At 32.7% G+C, this 21804-nt stretch overlaps 3 protein-coding genes across 3 annotated transcripts; 1 reads left to right on the top strand and 2 right to left on the bottom strand.

Moving 5' to 3' along the window:
* On the bottom strand, nucleotides 136–10404 carry LOC109357757 (probable aquaporin TIP-type alpha). The gene is made up of 4 exons (XM_019601797.1): nucleotides 10399–10404; nucleotides 2031–2179; nucleotides 1117–1367; nucleotides 136–717 (listed from the first exon to the last, which is right to left on the bottom strand). The coding sequence occupies exons 2-4, from the start codon at nucleotides 2161–2163 to the stop codon at nucleotides 334–336; spliced, it is 768 nt and encodes a 255-aa protein (XP_019457342.1). The 5' UTR covers nucleotides 2164–2179; nucleotides 10399–10404; the 3' UTR covers nucleotides 136–333.
* On the bottom strand, nucleotides 3249–4677 carry LOC109357930 (probable leucine-rich repeat receptor-like protein kinase At1g68400). Its single transcript, XM_019601986.1, has 2 exons — nucleotides 4278–4677; nucleotides 3249–3908 (listed from the first exon to the last, which is right to left on the bottom strand). Exons 1-2 carry the CDS (start codon nucleotides 4675–4677, stop codon nucleotides 3289–3291), a joined length of 1020 nt encoding a protein of 339 aa, XP_019457531.1. The 3' UTR covers nucleotides 3249–3288.
* LOC109357613 lies at nucleotides 13809–19186 on the top strand. The gene is made up of 5 exons (XM_019601584.1): nucleotides 13809–14156; nucleotides 14871–15042; nucleotides 15946–16333; nucleotides 16992–17671; nucleotides 18488–19186. Exons 1-5 carry the CDS (start codon nucleotides 14033–14035, stop codon nucleotides 18585–18587), a joined length of 1464 nt encoding a protein of 487 aa, XP_019457129.1. The 5' UTR covers nucleotides 13809–14032; the 3' UTR covers nucleotides 18588–19186.

Below are 21804 nucleotides of genomic sequence, written 5' to 3'. Positions count from 1 at the left end.
AGTTTTGTTAGAGTTGAAAATTTTGTGTAATGAGATTATGTAGGTGGTTTTTTTCATATAAATTATGGTTAAACGGAACAGACATGTGCAAAATGAAGTTGTGAACCAACCACCCCTTGGTTTGATACCAATTACTATACTAAATAATAGGATATAACATTTATTTCAATGACAATAGCTACACACTAAATAAAGTCTTAGAGACCCCAAAAACATAAGAAAATTAAAAATACATGCACAACATAGGTTCTCAGTGGAAAATAAAGCTGAAAGATGGTTTAAAAAGCAAGATACAAAGGATGCACTTAATATATTTTGATAATAATAAAGCAACTAGTAATCATCTGGAGCCAAAGGTTGATGAGTGTGAGGGGGTTCTGTTGGGATAACACCATACTCATATATGATTGCAGCCAAGGCAGCACCAATGAATGGCCCAACCCAATAGATCCAGTGGTAGTGCCATCTCCAGCCAACTAATGAAGGCCCAAAAGCAAGTGCAGGGTTCATGCATGCTCCATCAAATGGCCCTCCAACAAGGATGTTTGCCCCTACAATGAGTCCTATTGCTAAGGGTGCAAGTGCACCACTAGTACCCCTTTTTGGATCAATGGCAGTAGCATATACTGTGTACATCAACCCAAATGTCATGATGATCTCTAATAATAGCCCATGCCCTGCACCAACACCAGGTGATACATGGAAGGAATTTGGTCTCTATAATAAGCAACCACAGCATGTTAGTTTCATTCCAAGTTCATATCACTATTATCCATTCAATAACATGTCAAATTAGATCACAACTTCCCATAAACAGTTCAAATGTCATTGTAGAAACATTATCATATGTGACATAACCTTGTCTTCAGCTTTTCTTAATGATCCTAACTACCATAACATAATAGTCTATAAAAACATATATCACACCTATATATATATAGTTCTTTTCATTTCATCATCATTGATGCATCAATTTTTTTTTAATGTTGAGCTAAAGAGCTCTTGCAAATCATACATTTATGAGAACAATAATTCCAACTACTAAGGTTTAATTGCTCATATTACAATCTTATGTACATAAGAATTTCTCTTAAGAGAAAAAGAAAAATAGTTTACCATGTTATTAGTGACAAGCCTAAGAACAAGGGCAGCTACAATAGCACCCAAAAGTTGAGCAATCCAGTAGTAGATGGCACGGAGAACGGAGATTCTGCCACCAATGAGAGCACCAAAAGTCACGGCAGGGTTGACATGGCCACCAGATACATGCATGCTAGCAGATACAGCAGCAAATAGAGCAAAGGCATGTGCAAGTGCAATTGCCAATAATTTACCAGCTGACAAAGCTGAATCCAAGTAAATCTTATCTGCAACAAATACCAAGTATACTAATCAATATTCTCCATGCACCAAGAAACCAGCACATTAATAACATGCATGTATATATATGATATACTACATTAGTTAGACTACCATAAGCACAATTATTCAGTATTAAGTATTTTCTTCAATATTAAAGGTGGCAGAGTTTTGATATGTCCCACCTGAAATAAGTATATACTAAAGCATCTTTTATAATAAATTAGATAAACCATCCCATTTTGGAGGAACTTTTAAGATGAAATTAGATTCAATTAGCTTTTTCAATAATTCAACATTTATTCTATTCTTTAATATTAAAGCTGAGAAAGTATTGTGAAGTCTTAGACCAAAATGATAAAAGTATCCTTTATAATAACTTAAGCATACTCCCCTTTTGAAATAACTTTTTAGTTAAAAAATAGTCAATATTCAGAAATCCTATTTGACTCCAAATAATCTGAGTTACGCTAAGAAGATCCATTGAAAGTAACCATTTTTTCTATTCATGAGACTTATCAAGCTCAAAATCTTGCTTTTAACTAAGACAAGTCTAATTATGCATCATGCAAATAGAGTTAATAGTCCATGAAAAAATAAATAAAATTCAAACCACTTAAGTAAAGAATGAAATAATGCATGTTTAAGAAAAGACTAAGATAATTACTTACCAAGAGCTAGGCCAGAGCCTTCTCCAGCAAAGACAAAGATGAAAGTGGAAACAAATTCAGCTAAGGTTGCTCTCATAGAATCTGGATGAGTAGCTTCATCCACCCTTCCAAAACCATATCTACGAGTTGCCATCACAACAAACCTTTCACTTTCTTAAATTACCAAATATGATTATCTCAGAATCCCAACTTTTCTTTGAAGATGAATGTTCTTATTTGTTGTTTGCAGCAAAATGGAACTTTCAAAGGTGATAAAACTCAAAGGGTCCTTTGCATGGATGAAAAGTGGAGTGGTTATGCTTATATGAGGAAAATGGAGGGTGTACTTTGGTGAGACACGTGGTTTTTAGAAATGCTAAGTGTTGGATACGTGGTGCTGATATGTGTTGGTTTCTCAAGGTAAATTGTGCTGTTCTCAAGTTTTCTATATCACAATAACACGGACAACAATCAAACCTTTATCAATTAAATGAAATCAACTACATTAATCGATATTATTATGTTATAATATAAATTATATTCATGACAACTTTTTTACACAATGATATATTATTATATCGACAAACATATTGTTGCGAAATGGAACAAGTCTCATATTATCTACATTATTCTTTTGATTACACTTTAAATATGTATTCAACTACTTTTCTCTTTATCAAAGTTATGATGAAATGTATTGTGGTGATTTTTTATTTTTATTTTCAAAAAGGACAAAAATCAAACTGTAGCTTTGCATTGTAGTTTGGGTTTCAGAGTCTGTCTTTTATTAACTCAGTTTCAGAGGCTTGTCTGGATTATGAACTGAAGTATTTGTTTTTAAACCTGTGTTGTTTTTATTAATGTTAGATAATGCAAGAAGATATATTTTACTTTTTGTTGCACCACGTGTCCCTTAAGTTATACTAGACTAGCAGATATAGCTTTTGATTAAAGCTTTTATTCAGCAAATAGCTTAACTTATTGACTGTTTTTCTGAGGTCCCTAAATCAGAACACAATGAAATTTGAAAAACTTAGAGGAAGAAAAATAAATGTTAAGTACAATTGAAAAGTCTCTATTTGATACAAATTCCATAAACCAAATCTTATAATCCTTTCCACAGTATCTTCTAAAGTAAAAACAAAATTAAAAAGTGAAAAAATATTTTCTCAAAATCAAAGAAAATTTCATTTCTTCATAACAAAAAAATGGTATTTGCAGCTGTTAAACCATTTCTGCATTGGATAATGTATTATCTCATTTGAATATTCTGAAGAAATTATGAATATTCATTCATAGGTTGCATGCACTTCAATTCCATTTGCTCTATCTCTTCTATTCTCCTCAACACTGCACTCATTTTAGGCCTTTTCTTTGACACCATATCAGTACATTGAAGAGCTAACTCTGTAAGCTTCAACATTGCATTATGTCCTTCTTTTTCTGCTAATATCTCTAGATCAAATATATCTGTAGACCAAGCATTATTCACCACAGTTCTTACCCAATCTGAAAGATCACTAGTAGTTTCTTCAATTTCACCTAAGATTTGACCAGGAACTTTTCTAGTTATAATCTCTAGCACAATGATACCAAAGCAATAAACATCAGTTTTATGTGTCAACTTCTTCCCTTGAACAAATTCTGGTGACTTACTTATAGCTAGTTTTGATGCAACTTTTTTAGCTGGGTGTAGACGTAAGAAACCATAATCTGTGAGCTTGGAATGGTAACCATGGCTATCATAACTGATTAGGACATTGGATGATTTGAGATTAGCATGGGGGACCTTGTGAGAAGACAATGAATGATGAAGGAAATTAAGACCCTTTGCTATGTCTTTGATAATAGCTAGCCTTGTGGTCCAATCAAGAGTTATTCTTCCAATATCTCTACTCTCTAGCACCAAGATTATGAATATTAGTGTCTCAATCTATTCATATGATAGAGTAAACTTTCAATGGTCTGTTATATGAATGGAATGACACCATAATATTTTATATGTAGGATACTACTAGCTAAATGTTGTATTAAACACTCAACAAACAAAATAAAACTTATCCACTTTCTATGATATCACCAATTAGCTTATTGAAAATTTTAGTTACAACTTCTAATATTAAAAACTTCAAGGTATTTCTAAGGACTTAGTGTCACCAATTAAGTCCTTCAATTTAACAACCCTTTAAAAAAATTATTTTAAGGATGCAAAATTTTAAACAAAAGTAAATTTAGAGAGAATTTAAGGAAGGGTAGAATGAAACTAACCATGTAAGAGCTCAAACAATGTGCCATGAGGGATAAGTTCATATATGACTAACTTCTGGTCCTGTGAAAAATAAAAGGAGAAAATTTGTACTAAATTTTCATGCCACATTTTTCCTAGCAATTGCATCTGGTGGAGAAAATCCTTCTTGCTCAATTCATTCATGTAATTAAGTCTCTTCACTACAACATTTGCACCATTTTCAAGAGTTACTTTGTATGTGATTCCTAAATTCTCATTTCCTAACAATTTTGCAGATGCCCTGAACAAATCATCTATGTCAAAAGCTTCCAATTTCTTGTTGCTGAATTTCAATCTGCCTAATCTATGAGAATTGGAACTGTTCCTATCATAAGTCACCAACTTCTTTGCCCATGATCCAAAAATATGCCTAAGATGCATTTTTCTCTCAATTTATCAGACAAATGTTCTATTATAAATTTTTCTTAGGACATTATATTTATAGTATCATGAACTTTCCATATCCATACCACAAATTATTTTTATTATTTATGCGAAAATGAAAGAATCAAACAAAATTGACACATTTCAAAGAATGGTGTGTGGAGAAGAATTGACTGTGGTGACTTTCCTTTACGATAAATTATTATTTTTATTTTTAAAGAATAAAAAATTATGAGCAACAGAAATATGAAGTATCCATTATGATTGCTCGTCGGCATGGCTATTCTTTTAATCTAAACTTAACTTATTAAAAAGATTTGCATTTATGCATTAGATATACATTATTAATGGTTCAATGTTAAAAGATATTTTTACTATTTAATGAAAATTCCATATTAATTGTTGATTATTACAAATATTTTTTCTATTTAATAATAGTGATCATTACTATTTGAGTACTATTAGAAATATATTTTATTAATTATTGGTAATACGATCCCCAATTTTTTGTATTTTTTTTCACTAACTCATATATTATTTGGATTTGTCTCCATAATATATCATGTTTTGGTTAACTTAATTGTATTTATCATTTTTTAAAGAATACAATTATTTCTCGTGTAGGGGTGGTCAATGTAATAAAAGTATAAAAAATAGGGGTTTATGTAGGTGTAAAAAATGAAGGATAGTTTATATAATTTTGCTAAAAATCAGGATGTGTCAGTGTAATTTACTCAAAAAACTAATATCAGCAAATAAAACTATTTTAAAATCATTTCGTTAAAAAACTACCATATTATGTTATTATATTTTTTTTAATAAAAACTATATAAAAATAAAATAATACAAATTAGATAAAAATATATATATTATTTGCCTATTTTGTTTTAAAATCAAATCAAATAATTGTATTTAAGGAAAAAAGTTATTTTCTCTAGCCACTAAAATTATTTTATGAACTTTAATTTTAAATCAACAAATTAGTGTCTAATAATTGGAAAAAGTTAGATTCCATTGTGTTATATAAGGTTAAGGGGAACTTATTAAGATGATATTACATTACTTCCAAGATGATTATTCTTTCCTTCAATGACCAGAAAACAATATAGTAAGGATAAAAAATAATAAAAGATTATGTAAAAGCTTATAAGTTAAAGGATTATACTATTATAAGATATAGAATGTGTTTGGTAAAATTGGCTAAAAGGGACTACAATGTTGAAACAATTGGTCAGAGGCTCAATAGTCAGGATTCGATGAGGAATGCTAATAATTAATGTGTTTGACAAAATTGTCTAATAAATTGGTTGTAAATTGACCAAAATGATTTGAAAAAAACTTACAAATCAAATAATTATAAGGTATAAGTCACTTTAATGTTTTGTTTGGTTTGCAAAAATAAGAAGAAAGAAATAAGTAAAAAAAGGTGAAAAAGAGAAAAATGAGAAATATAATAGATTTTTATGATATTTGACAGAAGAGAAGAATGATGAAAAATGAATAGAAAGAAATATTTTTTTCTCCTTTTTTTTTTGGTTGGGTAGAAAATGAAAAGAGATATATTGTTATGATTCAAATGACAAAAATGATCATAAAATAAAGAAAAGAGAAAGAAAATTATTATTTTATTATTAATTAAAAATAGATGTTATAATTTTAAATTATAAATTTTATTATAATATCAATTAACTTTTTTAATTGATATTTTTTATATTCAAAAGAGACTTATGTATGTTACTATCATTTAAAACTAATAAGTAGAGAAAATAAAAAATATAAGGATATTTTTTACATTTCAACCAACAAATTTACTCTCTCTCCACTTTCTCTCAAAACTTGGAGAGAATGAATATATGGTGGGTAGCACCCACTTTTTCTTCCCTCTCTCTTTCTTTCTCCCAACCAAATGGGATAAATACTATTTTTCTCTTCCTTCTCTCTTTCATCATTTTCTTTCCACTCCAATTCACCTGAAACAAATAAAGGCTAAGTGTCTTTTAAAACAATGATTTATATCAACAAAATATTGATTTAATAGTACAAGATTTCACTAGATACTCATGATAACTAAAACATCAAGAGTTCAATTTCTAGAAGTGATACTTGTTGGAATAGCTAGTCACACACCAACCATGTTATTATCCATGTTTTTAGACCCCACAAACCAAATTAAACTTGTTTTTGTCAAATAAGACTATTAATAGTTTTATAACCCCCTCCAAAACCATTGCCAATCCATTGATAAGTTACTGTTATAAGTTGCTTTTCAAATTAGAGCATATAATCTCATTGCTTTTTAATATCCATTCTAAACATATATGGTTGTGTTGTAGCAGAAGATACATAGAGAAATTTAAATAGAGAAAATGACACCGAGAAATTAACGTGGTTCAGCAATTTGCCTACGTCCACGGTTGAAGAGCAACAATGATATTATCACTATGATAAAAGAGAATTACAAGTTCACTCAAGTGTTTCACTCACTTCCCAAAACCCAAGTACACCCAATATCACTCTCACTCACTTATATCTTAAACACTAAAATATTCCTCACAATATTAGAACAAGAGAAGAAGAGAGAATATGCACTAAGGCTAGAATATTGGTGTGTCTTACAATGGCTTGGAGCATTCCTATTTATAGCCAAAGCCTTGAGGATCCTATGGCCAAAAACAAAGATGCTTCACCACAACCTCTTCTTCTCATTGGCTACAAAAGAGGTTACACTATAGCCACTCATTTTACTTGGCCACAAGAAGGTTTCATCATAGCCACTTCTTTTGCCACATCATTCTCTTTTTCTTTTAAGCCAATATTTAATAAATCTCCACCTTGGCTAAAAGACTATCATAACTATTTTCATGTTGCTCTTCTTCATGCCCACTAGAGATTCTGGACATCAATCAAGTCCAGACAATATCTGAACTTCGTTGTTGAAACTGGTTTTGTCATCATGTCAGCAGGATTATTTGCACTGGGTATTTTCTCCAATTTAACAATTCCTTTCTCAATGATATCTCTAATAAAGTGCATCCGAACATCAATATGTTTAGTTCTTTCATGATACATTGGATTTTTTGAGAGATGTATAGCACTTTGACTATCATAGTAGATGGTTGTTTCTTCTAGTTGTATACCCAACTCTTCAATTAGACCTTTCTCCCAAATGGCTTCCTTTACAGCTTCTGTTACTGCGATGTACTCCGCTTCAGTTGTAGATAAAGCAACAATTGATTGTAGTGTTGCTTTCCAACTAACAGTACAACCACACAGTGTAAAAACATATCCAGTGAGTGATCTTCGCTTATCCAAATCTCCGGCATAATCTGAGTCAACATATCCGATGACCTTACTTCCAACACCTTTGACTTTTCCATACAATAAGCCAATATCCATGGTACCCTTTAGGTAGCGCATAATCCACTTCACAGCCTTCCAGTGAACTTTACCAGGACTTGCCATATACCTACTTACCACACTTACTGCTTGTGCAATATCTGGTCTAGTGCATATCATGGCATACATAAGACTGCCAACTGCACTAGCATAAGGTACACTTGACATCTCCTCATTTTCGCTCTCAGTTTGTGGACACAAGGCCATTGAAAGTTTGAAATGAGACGCCAATGGAGTAGTGACTGGTTTAGCATTTTGCATGCCAAATCGTTCCAACACTTTCTCAATATACTTCTTTTGTGATAGAAAGAGCGTCCCTTCTTTTCTATCTCTCTGAATCTCCATTCCTAGAATTTTCCTTCCAGCTCCTAAGTCCTTCATTTCAAACTCTGAGCTCAATTGAGCTTTTAAGCTTTTTATTTCTGACAAGTTCTTACATGCGATCAACATGTCATCAATATAAAGAAGGAGATAGATAAATGACTTATTTGCCAGCTTCTTGTAGTAGACACAACTATCATGCTCACTTCTACAATAGCCATTTTCGAGCATGAAGGTGTCAAACCGTCGATACCACTGTCTAGAAGATTGTTTTAAGCCATATAAGGATTTCTTCAGTAAGCAAACATGATCTTCCTTCCCTTGAACTTCAAATCCTTCAGGTTGTTTCATATAGATTTGTTCCTCCAACTCACCATGCAAGAATGCTGTTTTGACATCTAGTTGCTCAAGTTCCATATCAAATTGAGCTACAATGGCAAGTAGGATGCGAATAGAGCTATGTTTTACCACAGGGGAGAAAACTTCATTGAAATCAATTCCTTCTCTTTGTGTAAAACCTTTGGCCACTAATCGCGCTTTGAATCTTGCATCTTCAACTCCAGGAATTCCTTCCTTCTTCTTGAAGACCCATTTGCATCCAACAACCTTTTGAGACTTTGGTCGTTTCTCAAGAACCCAAGTATGATTCTTATGAAGAGACTCAATTTCCTCTCTCATGGCAGAAATCCATTTGGAAGCTTCTTTATTGTTGATAGCTTCTTCATATGATTGTGGCTCACAATTGCTGATATCATCAGCAACATTTAGAGCATAAGACACCAGATCAGCATAACCATATTTCTCAGGAGGTTTTATATGTCTCCTTTGCCTATCCCTAGCCAACTGATAATGTTGCAATTGGGATACATCACTACTAGTAGATGCATCATGAACTTCTTCTTCTTGATCAAATGTATTTTCCTTCGTTGGCTCCACCTCAAACTCCACCTCAAACTCCACCTTCTCCGAGATACTAGGGTCTTTGTTTTCACTTGAAGACTCTTTATGAGGCTTTAGCATTTCAGCTTCATTAAAAGTAACATCCCTACTGATAATACATTTTCTTTTCTCTGGCCACCACAACTTATATCCTTTTACACCATCAGGATATCCAAGAAAAATGCATTTCAATGCTCTTGCATCAAGTTTTCCTTCTTTGTTATGAGCATATGCAGGGCAACCAAATATCCTCAAATTATCATAATTTGCAGGAACACCCGACCACATCTCTTCTGGAAGGACATCTGTTGATCAAGTAACAAGTTGTATTAACAGCTTCCGCCCAGAATTGTTTTGGCAATCTAGCATTTGACAACATACACCTTGTCCTTTCAAGTAAGGTTCTGTTCATCCGTTCTGCAAGTCCATTTTGTTGAGGAGTGTGCCTCACAGTATAATGTCTGACAATACCATGATCCTTGCAAAAGTTTCCGAATTCTCTGCTACAAAACTCTAGGCCATTGTCAGTTCTCAGTCGCTTGATCTTCCTCCCAGTTTGCTTTTCGATCAAGGTTTTCCACTGCTTGAACTTCACAAATGCTTCACTTTTGTGTTTCAAAATGAAGATCCAAACCTTCCTTGAATAATCATCAATGAAAGTTAGCATATATCTCCTACCACCATGAGAAGGTACTTGGGAAGGACCCCACAAGTCAGAATGTACATAATCCAACGTGCCTTTTGTTCGATGAATTGCATTGTTGAATTTTATTCGACATTGTTTCCCAAAAATGCAATGTTCACAGAAGTCTACCTTCCCAACTTGTTGACCACATAGTAATCCTTGCTTGGCCAACTCGGCTAGGCCTCTTTCACTAACATGACCCATTCTTAGATGCCACAATTTGGTGACATCATAATCACTTGTTGATGAGACAGCAGCAACACCCGTGATTGTGTTTCCTTGTAGCATGTAGAGACTATTCTCTTTCTTTCCTTTCATTACAACCATAGCGCCTTTAGATATTCTTATAGCTCCACCTTCACCTTTGTAGCTATAACCTTTTGAATCTAGTGTTCCCAAGGAAATCAGATTTTTCTTCAATTCTGGAACATGCCTTACATCTGTCAACGTCCTTACGATTCCATCGAACATCTTGATTCTAATTGAGCCGATGCCAATGACCTTGCAGGGAGCATTATTTCCCAAAAGGACCTTGCCCCCATCTAAGGGTTGGTAAGTTGAAAACCAATCCTTAATGGGACACATGTGATATGAGCATCCAGAATCAAGTACCCATTCATCTTTTGAATCGTGCTCTGAGACTATTAGTGCATCTGCACTATCATAGTCATTTGCTACAGCTGCATCTCCATATTCACAAATCTTTTCCTTGCCTTTGCGCTCTGGACAATTCTTTCTTATATGACCTTCCTTATGACAATGAAAACATTTATACTTTCTAGGTTTCGCTTTAGACTTGGACCTAGATTTCCCTCTTTCACCAAATTGATTTCGCCTCTCTGTTCTTCCTCTGGCAAAAAGACTATCACCTGAGCCTTCAGATCTCGAATATGATACTCTTTTCTTCAGTTCTTTTGAGTGCAACGCCGCCTTTACTTCGTCTAAGGTCAGATCTTCTCGACCATACATCATGGTGTCGATGAAGTGCTCATAAGAACTTGGAAGGGAACATAGTAGAAGAATTGCTTGGTCTTCATCTTCAATTTTAACATCAATATTCTTTAGATCAAGAATAATTTTGTTAAATTCATCCAGATGATCTTTTATGGGTTTTCCTTCCTGCATTTGAAGGGTATATATTCTTTTCTTCAAATACAGCCTGTTGGTGAGTGACTTCGTCATATACAGGCTTTCCAGCTTCAACCATAATGAAGCAGCTGTAGTTTCATCTGACACTTCTCGTAGAACTTCATCTCCCAAGCACAACAAAATTGCACTATGTGCTTTTTCCAGGTTTTCATCCTTCTCGTCCTCGGTCAGACTCTGTGGTAACTTGTTTCTACCTTCCAAGGCTTTTCCCAAGCCTTGATGAACTAGTAGAGCCTTCATCTTCAATCGCCATAGGTTGAAATCATTTTCTCCATTAAATTTCTCCAAATCAAATTTAGCACTCGCCATGATAACCGTATACCAGAACAGTATCGTAGTCCGTGAACATACACCAGGAAAGCTCCCAGGAAAGAGAGGTGGGTCTTAACAGACACGCTTAAATACCAGGTCTTTCCTAAGACAGAACTTTCCTAGACATGCACTTTCACACTATTATACCTTTCTAGTAACAAGAACAATTCTTTTCTGGTGTGTAAGATCAGACAATGCTGCAAACACAGAGCATACTAAGAATTTTCTTTTAGATCGTACGGCTTAGCATGCAAGAGCTCTACGAGCTCTGATACCAGTTTGTTGATGCGGAAGACATATGGAGAAAATATAATAGAGAAAATGACACCGAGAAATTAACGTGGTTCAGCAATTTGCCTACGTCCACGGTTGAAGAGCAACAATGATATTATCACTATGATAAAAGAGAATTACAAGTTCACTCAAGTGTTTCACTCACTTCCCAAAACTCAAGTACACCCAATATCACTCCCTCTCAAGTATATCTTAAACACTAAAATATTCCTCACAATATTAGAACAAGAGAAGAAGATAGAATATGCACTAAAGCTAGAATATTGGTGTGTCTTACAATGGCTTGGAGCATTCTTATTTATAACCAAAGCCTTGAGGATTGTATGGCCAAAAACAAAGATGTTTCACCACAACCTCTTCTTCTCATTGGCTACAAAAAAGGTTCCACTATAGCCACTCATTTTACTTGGCCACATCATTCTCTTTTTCTTTTAAGCCCAATATTTAATAGATTGTTTATTTTTTATCACATAAATTAGTTGATGAAGCTTATAATTTGTACTTGTGCCTCGTCAAACACACTCCTTATCTTTTTTCAATGATGATATTTGACAAGATTTTGGGAATATAAGCTGGTTAATAATTTTATTTGACAAAAAAAACTAAGCTTGTAATTCTCTTTTGGTTATAAGAGATTTTCAGCAAAGCCCTCTAACTTTAAGTATTGATTTAAAAAATCTCTTTAAAGTGACTTATGTCTCATAATTCTTTGACTTATAAACCCTTTAATATCATTTCACATATTTTCTACAAGCTTACCATATAGTATTATATTTTTATCAAACACATTAACTAACCAACATTTGACATTTAGCTCTTATAACTCTTCAACCTTTGACCTTTCAGACAACAATTTTACAAGTGAGATCAAATCCTTGAACTATGAACACCAAAATGAAAGACATAAGAAAAAGTGAATCATTGAAGATACAAGATTCTATTGACTTAACAACCAAAAGTGGTAATTAACCTACAGTTAAGTAATAAAAATATATAATAAAAACATCACGCAAATATGTATAGCTATTCTACAATTTGAGTAATTGAATAGGTGAATCCAGACTAATTTTTAAGACATTAGATAAGGAGATTAAAAAAGATCAATTTTAACCCAAACCCAAGTTGGGATAGGGTCCCCAACCCTCTCCAAATAATAGATAGAGATCATTTGTTTCAATTTTCTATCTTGATTCAATAAAAAAATGTCACTTTATTAAAAAAACATAAAACAATTTTTTTATATTAATCAGAGAAAATTGATTGACTAAGAATATGACAATGTAATAATTTTAGAACACATAATCCATGTTTTCAAACAACTTCCCAAGCAGAAAATGGAGGAAAGAAATTAAGGATCGAAGGAGAACAAAATAAAATAAGGCACTGGGTGCGAACATCCTAAACCAATTTACAACCCAATTAATTGTGGGCTAAAGTATGACATGATCAAATTAATTAATATAACCGGTGTAACCATGAATCCATTACGGGAAAGAATTTGTTAAAAAAGAATTATACATTAATATTAATAATAATTTTTAAAGATTTTAAAACAAAACAGGTAAATAATTGTTTTTAAAATTATTTAGACCTACTATCACCTCTTAACCCATTTAGAGCAAGTTTGAGTTGTAATTTTTTTTAGTAGTAATGATATTTCTCACGTTTTAATAAAGAATTAATTTATTCCAGGTTGTGTGGTTGTTTTTTTTTTAAAATGTCGCCCTAGAAATTGAATGTTTAACATCTTAGTTATCTCGATAATCCAGAGGAGCATTATATTACTAGACGAATATTTTGTTGTTGATTGAGTTGCAATTCAATATATATAAACCGTATTTATTTTATGAGAATAAAGTATCTCATCATACTCAAAGATAATCATTTCTTTTGATCAGTAAAAATAAATAAGACACATGTAATATTTTGTTTAATTTAAAAAATATTTTTTTTATAGAAAATAGTAAATAAAAAACATGTCATGCAATTTTTGTACACTAATGTCGCCAAATTGGCTGAAAATACGGTTTTTGTGACAGAAAGAGCGTTTCTTTAAGGCTAGTCGGGTTCGAAACGGGTGTCTGGCGGAGATGGCGAAACGCTTAAACCCTCTCCCCTAACTCTTTCCGAATTCTGATTGTTAAAAGATCAAAGCATTGAGAATCTCAGCTACAAAACCCTAAAATCCTCTTTTCTCTTTTTCTGACAAGTAATCATAACAAGTGAGCACAGAATCAAACAGCCATACGTAGATGAATGTTGAATTTGATGAAGTTTCAGAATATCGCATGTAATCACGACACCATGAGCAAAAAGCTTCTGTTTTTCGTTGCACCCAGAGCACGAGGCCTCTCTTTTCGCTCTTCTCATACCAAACCTTGTTCGTATCTCTCTTCCAATTTCTTTATCCACTATCACTCACAGATTCTTCTATGCAAATCAAAATTTTATCTTTGCATTCTCATTGTTTTTTTATTCGTTTTTGTGATTCTATTAGGTTCGTTTGTTTAGTTTTTTATAATAAAATAAAATGTTGACGTTTATATGTTTGATTGATGTCTTGTAAAATACTATGTTTGATTGGGCTTGTACTAAAAACGTTATGTGAAAAGAGGCTGAATGTTAATTAGGGATTACTTGCAATTAGGTTTTAAATTTGGGTCTGTGATGGCAATGGAAGCAGTGCCCAAAATCACATTGTGACCGCAAATGTGTCCACATTGGTTGTACTTTTCCACAATAGTCTGCAATTTTGGTAAATGCTGTCACACCACAAATTAAAACCTTGGTTTCGGAGTTTGTTAGAAGGTCGTTGCAGTTGGTGTAGTATATAAACCTTGTTTCACAATCAGTTCTATAATTTTTTTGGATTCTCACTGAAATGTTTCGGCTAAAGGCAACTTTGAAGAGCAGCTTTTTGGAGAATCCTATTTCCTAAACAAACGACCCTGTAGTTATTATCTGACATTGTCTTGCAATGCTTTTCTCTGGAATGAATGTTGAACATGTAGTGTATAATGTATCAGCAAATATAATATGGAGATATTGTTTCTGCTGAATTATGTGATCATATGTTTGTAATGTTGTTTGACAGTGTCTATCGAGGTAAGCAATTCTACTAGTCCTTTAAATGCCCAGAGGCGTCGATGGTCCTATGCTGCTTCAGCTTCTACCCCTTCTGAAAATGACACACTAAATGAACCAAAAGGCCGAAAGAGGATTTCAAAACAAGAACGAAGAGCTATCGTGGAGGCTTTTGTCAAAGGGTATTTCTTTGTTTCTGTTGAACTTGTAGCTTAATTTAACAATTTATGAGGTTTCCTGTAGTAGGCTTTATCCTGACATATATATAGTAATTTATGATAGAACATTACAACGTCGTTCAATTCATGTAGCCGGCCCCACCTAGTGAGACTAAGGCTTGGTGGTTGTCGTATAATATTTCAGTATATCAGATATGCATGCATCACAGCACACCTGCCATTTTAGAATGTTTTCACATGAAGTTAGAACTAAATTAGATTTATCATCTTAAAATCATGTTTCTTTTTTCTTCCCCCCTTTCTCTTTGTCAGGGGACTATTTACAAAATTAAAATTTATATTAGAGACCTACTTTATGGGACCAGGTGACATTGATCCAACCATGAGGGTTCTTAAATGAAATGAAGTTCACCTTTTTATTGATTCCAAACAGATTATAGGGAGGATAGAATGAATTATGAATTGCAGGAAAGAAAAAAGCTGTATTGAACTCTATTTAATGGCCATGCTTGAATAAATTGCTTTTGTTTAGTTCAATCTAATGACATGTCCTGCGCATTGCTAGATTTTGTCCTGGGTAAACAATACAAATAAACTCTTTAAGCTTTCCAATATCTGATTTTGAGGTTTTCTGATCAGTTGGTGGTTAAGTTTGTGCTGAAGTAAACAATACAATCATCTGTATACCAATGCTCATATACTGGCTGGGGGTTCACATTCTTAAAAGCTTCTTTGTTTCTTTTCTTGAAATAATGCCAACATGAAGAATGTTGTCAATGTTTATGGATTTTGGTTAACAAGAGAATCGGCTCCTGCCGATGTGGACTAACAATTACATAAGAATGGTGTGCTCTTATTTTTCGTTAGCCAGAATGTCTGAGTATTCTTTTTCCATTCTTTGTGCAGGTACAGAGAAATGAATGCTGGGAAGTTCCCAACAGCATATGCTACCCAGAAACAAGTAGGTGGCGGTTATTATTTTCTCTGGGAAATCATTCAGGATTTAGAATACAAGAGTAAAATGAATTCTTCAAACATCAGGGATGAGAACTTGGTAAAAAAGGAACCATTTGATCAGAGTAAACTTCTAACCACTGAAGCTGTGAAGATCTCATCTGTAAATACTGAAACTGCAATAGATAGGCCTAGCCAAGATGACTTTCAGTCGGTAGTTTCAGATGTCAGAGTAACTGTTAACACTGATTATGACCATCTTGAAGAAAAGAGAGGGCCACAGACTTCATCTTGTGAGGAGAGAGGGTTGTCTAAGGAAATTGAAATTACCACTACACCAGTAAGCATCGGAAATAAATGTCACTTTTAACATATTTCTTACATTAAAGATAATTGTTATGGATACGCAATGGCCCATGTTGATCAGAATCTGTTGCATGTTATGTTTTAAATTGGATATTGAACATTATTGTCTAGGTGTAGATGTCATGATTATTGCTCAAAGGCCAAAAAGAAAGATTAAAATCATCAGTACTTAATAATTTGCACTTTTTTCCCTCCCATCTGAAATAAAATATGCATCTTTTCCTGCATTGATGTCTGATTGCTGATTTGGAATTAGTAAAGCATCAAAGTTCAGACTAAAACCAATATTGCATGTGCATAACCTTGTCTTCGTCCTCAGTTTGATATCAAGATAGGTAATTACACTTACGTAAATTGTTAAGAACTTTATTTACATTCTATTATGAACTTACGTTCAAGCAAATGCAGAGGAATGATAAATGTCTGATAGGTCTACATAAAATTGCATCACCTTCTTTTATGTTTGTAGTTACACCTTTTGATGGTTCTTGCTTGCTTGCTTCCTGTAATCCTAATTGTGCTTATTCATTTTGTTTTTTTAATACTATTAATTGAATATTTTAATATTTCATTATTATATGAAACTAGGGGATTTCTTGTATTACTTTAAATTTGCCTTTTTTTAATGTCAGGATAATCATTGTATTGCGTCTGATATTAATCTTTCGGAAAAGTGTTCTGAGGAGTCTTACCCATCAAGTCTCCACATGTCGAATGATGTTAAGACTGAGGAAGCTTTCTCTAGTCATTCTGACTCTGTTGCACCAGAAAGTCACCTGCTACAAGAGGAAAAAGAACATGCCTCTACTCCATTTAGTGAAACCCATGGCACTGATTATGGCAAAGCTCAGGGTCATGATACCGAATTTAATGATGCAGGAAGACCTCAAATAATTGAGGAAAAAAACATTGAGAAGGCAGGTTATGAGAGAATGGAGCAAGCTGCCTTGGAAGGCCAGTTTGAAGAGCCCTCCCTTTCAAGTCTCCAGGTACCAAATGATGTGAAGACTGGGGAAGACTTGTCTAGTCATTGTTCTCATTCTGTTGCATCAGAAAGGCACCAGCTAAAAGAAGAAACAGACCATGATTCTGCTTCATTTATTGAAAAATCTTGCAGTGGTCACAGTGAAACTCATAGCCCTGTTTCTAAGTTTGTTGATACGGAAAACCATCCAATGGGTGAGGAAAAAAGCTTTAACAAAGGACATGAGAGAAAAAAGCAAGATGGCTCAGAAGACCTTCCTGGTATGGATGGTCCAAAGCATAAAATGGAGCAATCTCTAGGGTCTTCAGAATTGGATGAGTCCAAAATGTAAGTCCTCCTATATTTCTTGACATATCATTCATTGTTACAGCTAATATATTATTATTATCACTTGAAAATACTAGCACCAGTGTAGTATATGACATTGTAATGACGTCCAATTGGGTGTGCTGAGGATACATTTAGTTGAACAATCAAATATTCCATGCGGGTTGGGTTGTCCATAAAAACAATGATGAGCAGTTTGTAAATTAAATTTGATGTTTAGGGTCAGTTTCTAAAGTTTTAACAATGATTTAGACTAGCACAAAAGAACATGCTTGTAGAGAATTTGTAATTGATAATGTATATTAACATACAGTAACTCAGAACAACCACACTCACACACATACACAGACTGTTTTATTCTCAAAAGAATGCTGAGAATAACATGAAAAATAAAAAGGCATGTTATTTCATACTTAGTTGAAGTCAATAAATGGTAAGTTTAAGTGAAAGTTTTATTTAATATTGTGTGAATATGTTAAAACAGTCTTGTAATATCATTATTATATACCATAATATGTTAGTGTCGACGATCTTGTAAAATTTATATCCTATTTATTATGTTCCTTATTTGTTTCTTTGTAATACATAGGACTTTTGGGTTTGTTCTTTGTATCACATTATTATCACATCAAATTAATATCATTATTATTAGATGGTTGCATGTGCGGAAAAATACTGCTCTCTTGTGCACTTTTTCACCTTTTCTTATTCCTTAGATCAGTTGATCTTTTCTGTTAATGTCTATATTCTTTTCAGTAATATTAGATAGGAAATTTAGGTTGCTTACATTCTTCCATTTTCCATTGACAACTCTAGTAATAGGGAGAGCAGTGTTGCTGTGGTTCCGGCAAAATCAACTTTGTGGGGAAATCTGAAGTCATTTGCAGATGGTATAATAAATTTCTGGAGAAGATGATAAAGCTTTATGTAGGTATATGGTACAACTTGCAAGAAAGTCAATTTCACTGCACAGCTGAGATTATATATAGGGTTTATGACATGAGGGCATGGCTCTTTTGCACCCATCCTTACGTATTCTCTTATCTTTTCTTGCTATCCTTCAACATTTCCAGAGGTTTTGAAGCCAAGTTTCTTTGATATTCTAGATGGGTGCACATTTTTAAATGGAAAACATGTCTGCATGTTTCTAGTTCTACTATTCCATTGACCCTGCCTAGGGGAAATTTAAAAGCACTTTATAAATGATTCTCAATTCTCACTGTGTTATGAACAATAGGAAAGGAAATGCACTGTGTTGTAGTTTTACTCCCTTACTCAAATTTTGTTTATGGATTACAATGTCTATGTATGAACTTAGGTAGCAGAGAGCAAATGTCAGTCCTCAAATCTATAGTTATAATGGGGACTCCTTTGCATTTTGGAGAGCATTTAAAGAATATAATAATTTATTTTCAATGACTGGGTATTTTTCCCCATAGACATAATACTCACATTGAGAAATTCATAGGATTTTTTAAACTCCTTACCTTTTTATAATAAAATTTATTTCTTGTTCAGCATTGTGTATAGTCACTACCCCCTTCAATCCAAATCATATGCCTTTTTTTTTTGTCTTAACTTGGAAAACATGATAGTTGCTTTGGTTATAAACTAATGTTATTTGGTGTTAAATTAAATGTCTAACATAAATGCTGATATCATGCTTATATTCATCACATTGAGCATTCACAATAAAAAGTCTAAACCAATAATTTGTCACTTATTTCCTATCTCTGAACTAGTTTCAAATATTGCCAGATTAGATTATGATGTCCAACATTTATGTTAAAACCATTTACCATATTTTCCGCTCTCACTTATTGCTGAATGCATGAAGTTATGTACATAATAGGGGCACCATCTGTTTTTCCTTTTATAATAATATCTTTTTCCTCAATATCTGGCAGAGAGAACACCAATTCAGGTTATAAGTGTCATGTCAAGCTGGGCATTGTTTAATTTGTTCTCTGCCATTCATACTCAAATGACAGTTCAACAAAGTTATATCTGCAGCTATAAGCCTATATAGTAATATTATTATTCATTATTAGCTTAGAGATTTGAACGTGAATAATCTTATGGTTCAAAGTCAGCTATCAGTTTGTGAAGAGATTCATACATTCATATATCCACTTGGTTTGTATTTTTAGCATCTTCCAAATGAAAAAGGGATTAATGTCATCAAGTAGCAAGGTCCCATACCTTAAAAATAGAATAAAATATTAGTTATATTTTTAACGTATACAAGAATACATAAGTAAGGAGATTTGAGCTGAAAGGATCATGTGAAAAGCTTGTATTTGGGTTTATCTTAATGTCTTGAATAAGAGTTGCAAGTTGCAACGCATTTTATGGCTTTATGGCACTAGAGTTTTATGGCATCAAGTCAATGAAAAGCTGCTATTAGATGAAATAGAAAGTTCCATGACAATGGGTGCACATGATGCTATTGAAAAAAACTTGTATAAAGACATATATAACATATCATATTTGAATATATGTTTTTTGTGTGATAATTTTAATGACTAAATTTTAATTAAAATTAAATGTTTAATGTGTTATCATTATTTATTTGATTATCTCTACGTGTATATATCTCTACACAAGTTTCTCTATAACATTTTATATTGACTTATCATACTCTTCATTACTCAACCATAATTTGAGCGTATAAGAAACCACTTTCTTTTCATTTTCTTCATTTGTGAAAAGTCTAATTATCATATCATTGCCAAAAAAAGTGATTAATTAAATGTATTGATAAAGGTCAATTTTTTAGGGTGAAGATTGGTTCATTGATAAGATTACTATTTAAGTTCTTTTCTCAAAACAAACCAATTCCATCTAGGAAATCAAAACACAAATGGAAACTATAGCTTCCAAAGTAGAGTCCATCAAACATTTCATTCAACACATTAGTTGGATCTCAAACTTTATCAAAGAATCAATGCCAAAGTCACAACCATTACATTATAACACTTGTTTATTTTATGAATAGAAAATTTGTAACGCATAAAGGGGAAATGTTACAAAAGCTGCCGGCAATGTACATAAATATTAGCTCTAGCTTGTAGTTTGGGGCTGATAGGGCCTACCATTATCTAACTTATTTTGTACTTACCTAACAAACAAGTAAAATATACACTTCTAGAAAAAAAATCCATTTAACTATATAGAATAAAAAGTTAAAAACTGTGCCTTTAAAAAGTGTATTTAACCATTAGGCAGGGATATTTATTTACTTTATATACAATTAAATGTTTATGTTACTTAAATAATTTATTAATTGTAAACTAACATAATAATTTCTTTTATAAGCCAAACCATTATAAAATATTTAAAGATGAATATTTTATCGGTAGATATGATTTATGATAAAACTTTGTTCAGAAAATTTTAAGAATATATTGGACAACTCTACTTAATATACTTCATTTGATTTTAAAATATGATATTAGAATATAATTCACCTTCTTTTGAGAAGAATTCATCTCTTTATCATCTGTAATTTATTTTAAGAATTGTTAAAAGTCTCACGCCATCTACCTTATACATGTTGATAACTCTACCTAAACCAATTGATTTTAAAATGGTGAATCTAATTGCCTATATTTCATGATTATGTACTTCACATTCTAGCAAACATGAGTTTAATGTTTATTGTAGTATATTATACACATAGATTAAAATAAATGGCATGGAAATGAAGTGCATAATAATGTTACATACTTTGTTGGAGCAATTTATAAATGATGACTAACTTATCTTCATCTTTAATCGAACATAAAGCTATGGTGTATGTATACATATAAAATAACCTTAAGGTATTGCCCTCATTATTTTGTATCACATTAAAGCAAACTATCCCTAGTTTGCTGACATAACTGGCATTGTTTGCTTTGCTGGTTCATGCTGGCATGTATAATAATTGTGTATATATCAATCAACCAATAAGCCTTCAACATTTATATGCTTAATATAAGTTACTACATAACTTTAGGGTGCTGGTTCCTGGAAAGAGGCCTCAAAAATGGGATTCAAACCCTTTACTACATTGACTGGTCCATTTAGTGGCTCTATAATAATCCTAAGTTCATTTCCTATAGACTCATTATTGTCATCAATGTGTCATT

Source organism: Lupinus angustifolius, chromosome LG10 (genome assembly GCF_001865875.1).
Source record: "Lupinus angustifolius cultivar Tanjil chromosome LG10, LupAngTanjil_v1.0, whole genome shotgun sequence".
Classification (NCBI taxonomy): Eukaryota; Viridiplantae; Streptophyta; class Magnoliopsida; order Fabales; family Fabaceae; genus Lupinus; species Lupinus angustifolius.
Note: the sequence above shows the minus strand (reverse complement) of the source record. Positions and strands in the feature narration are given on the sequence as shown.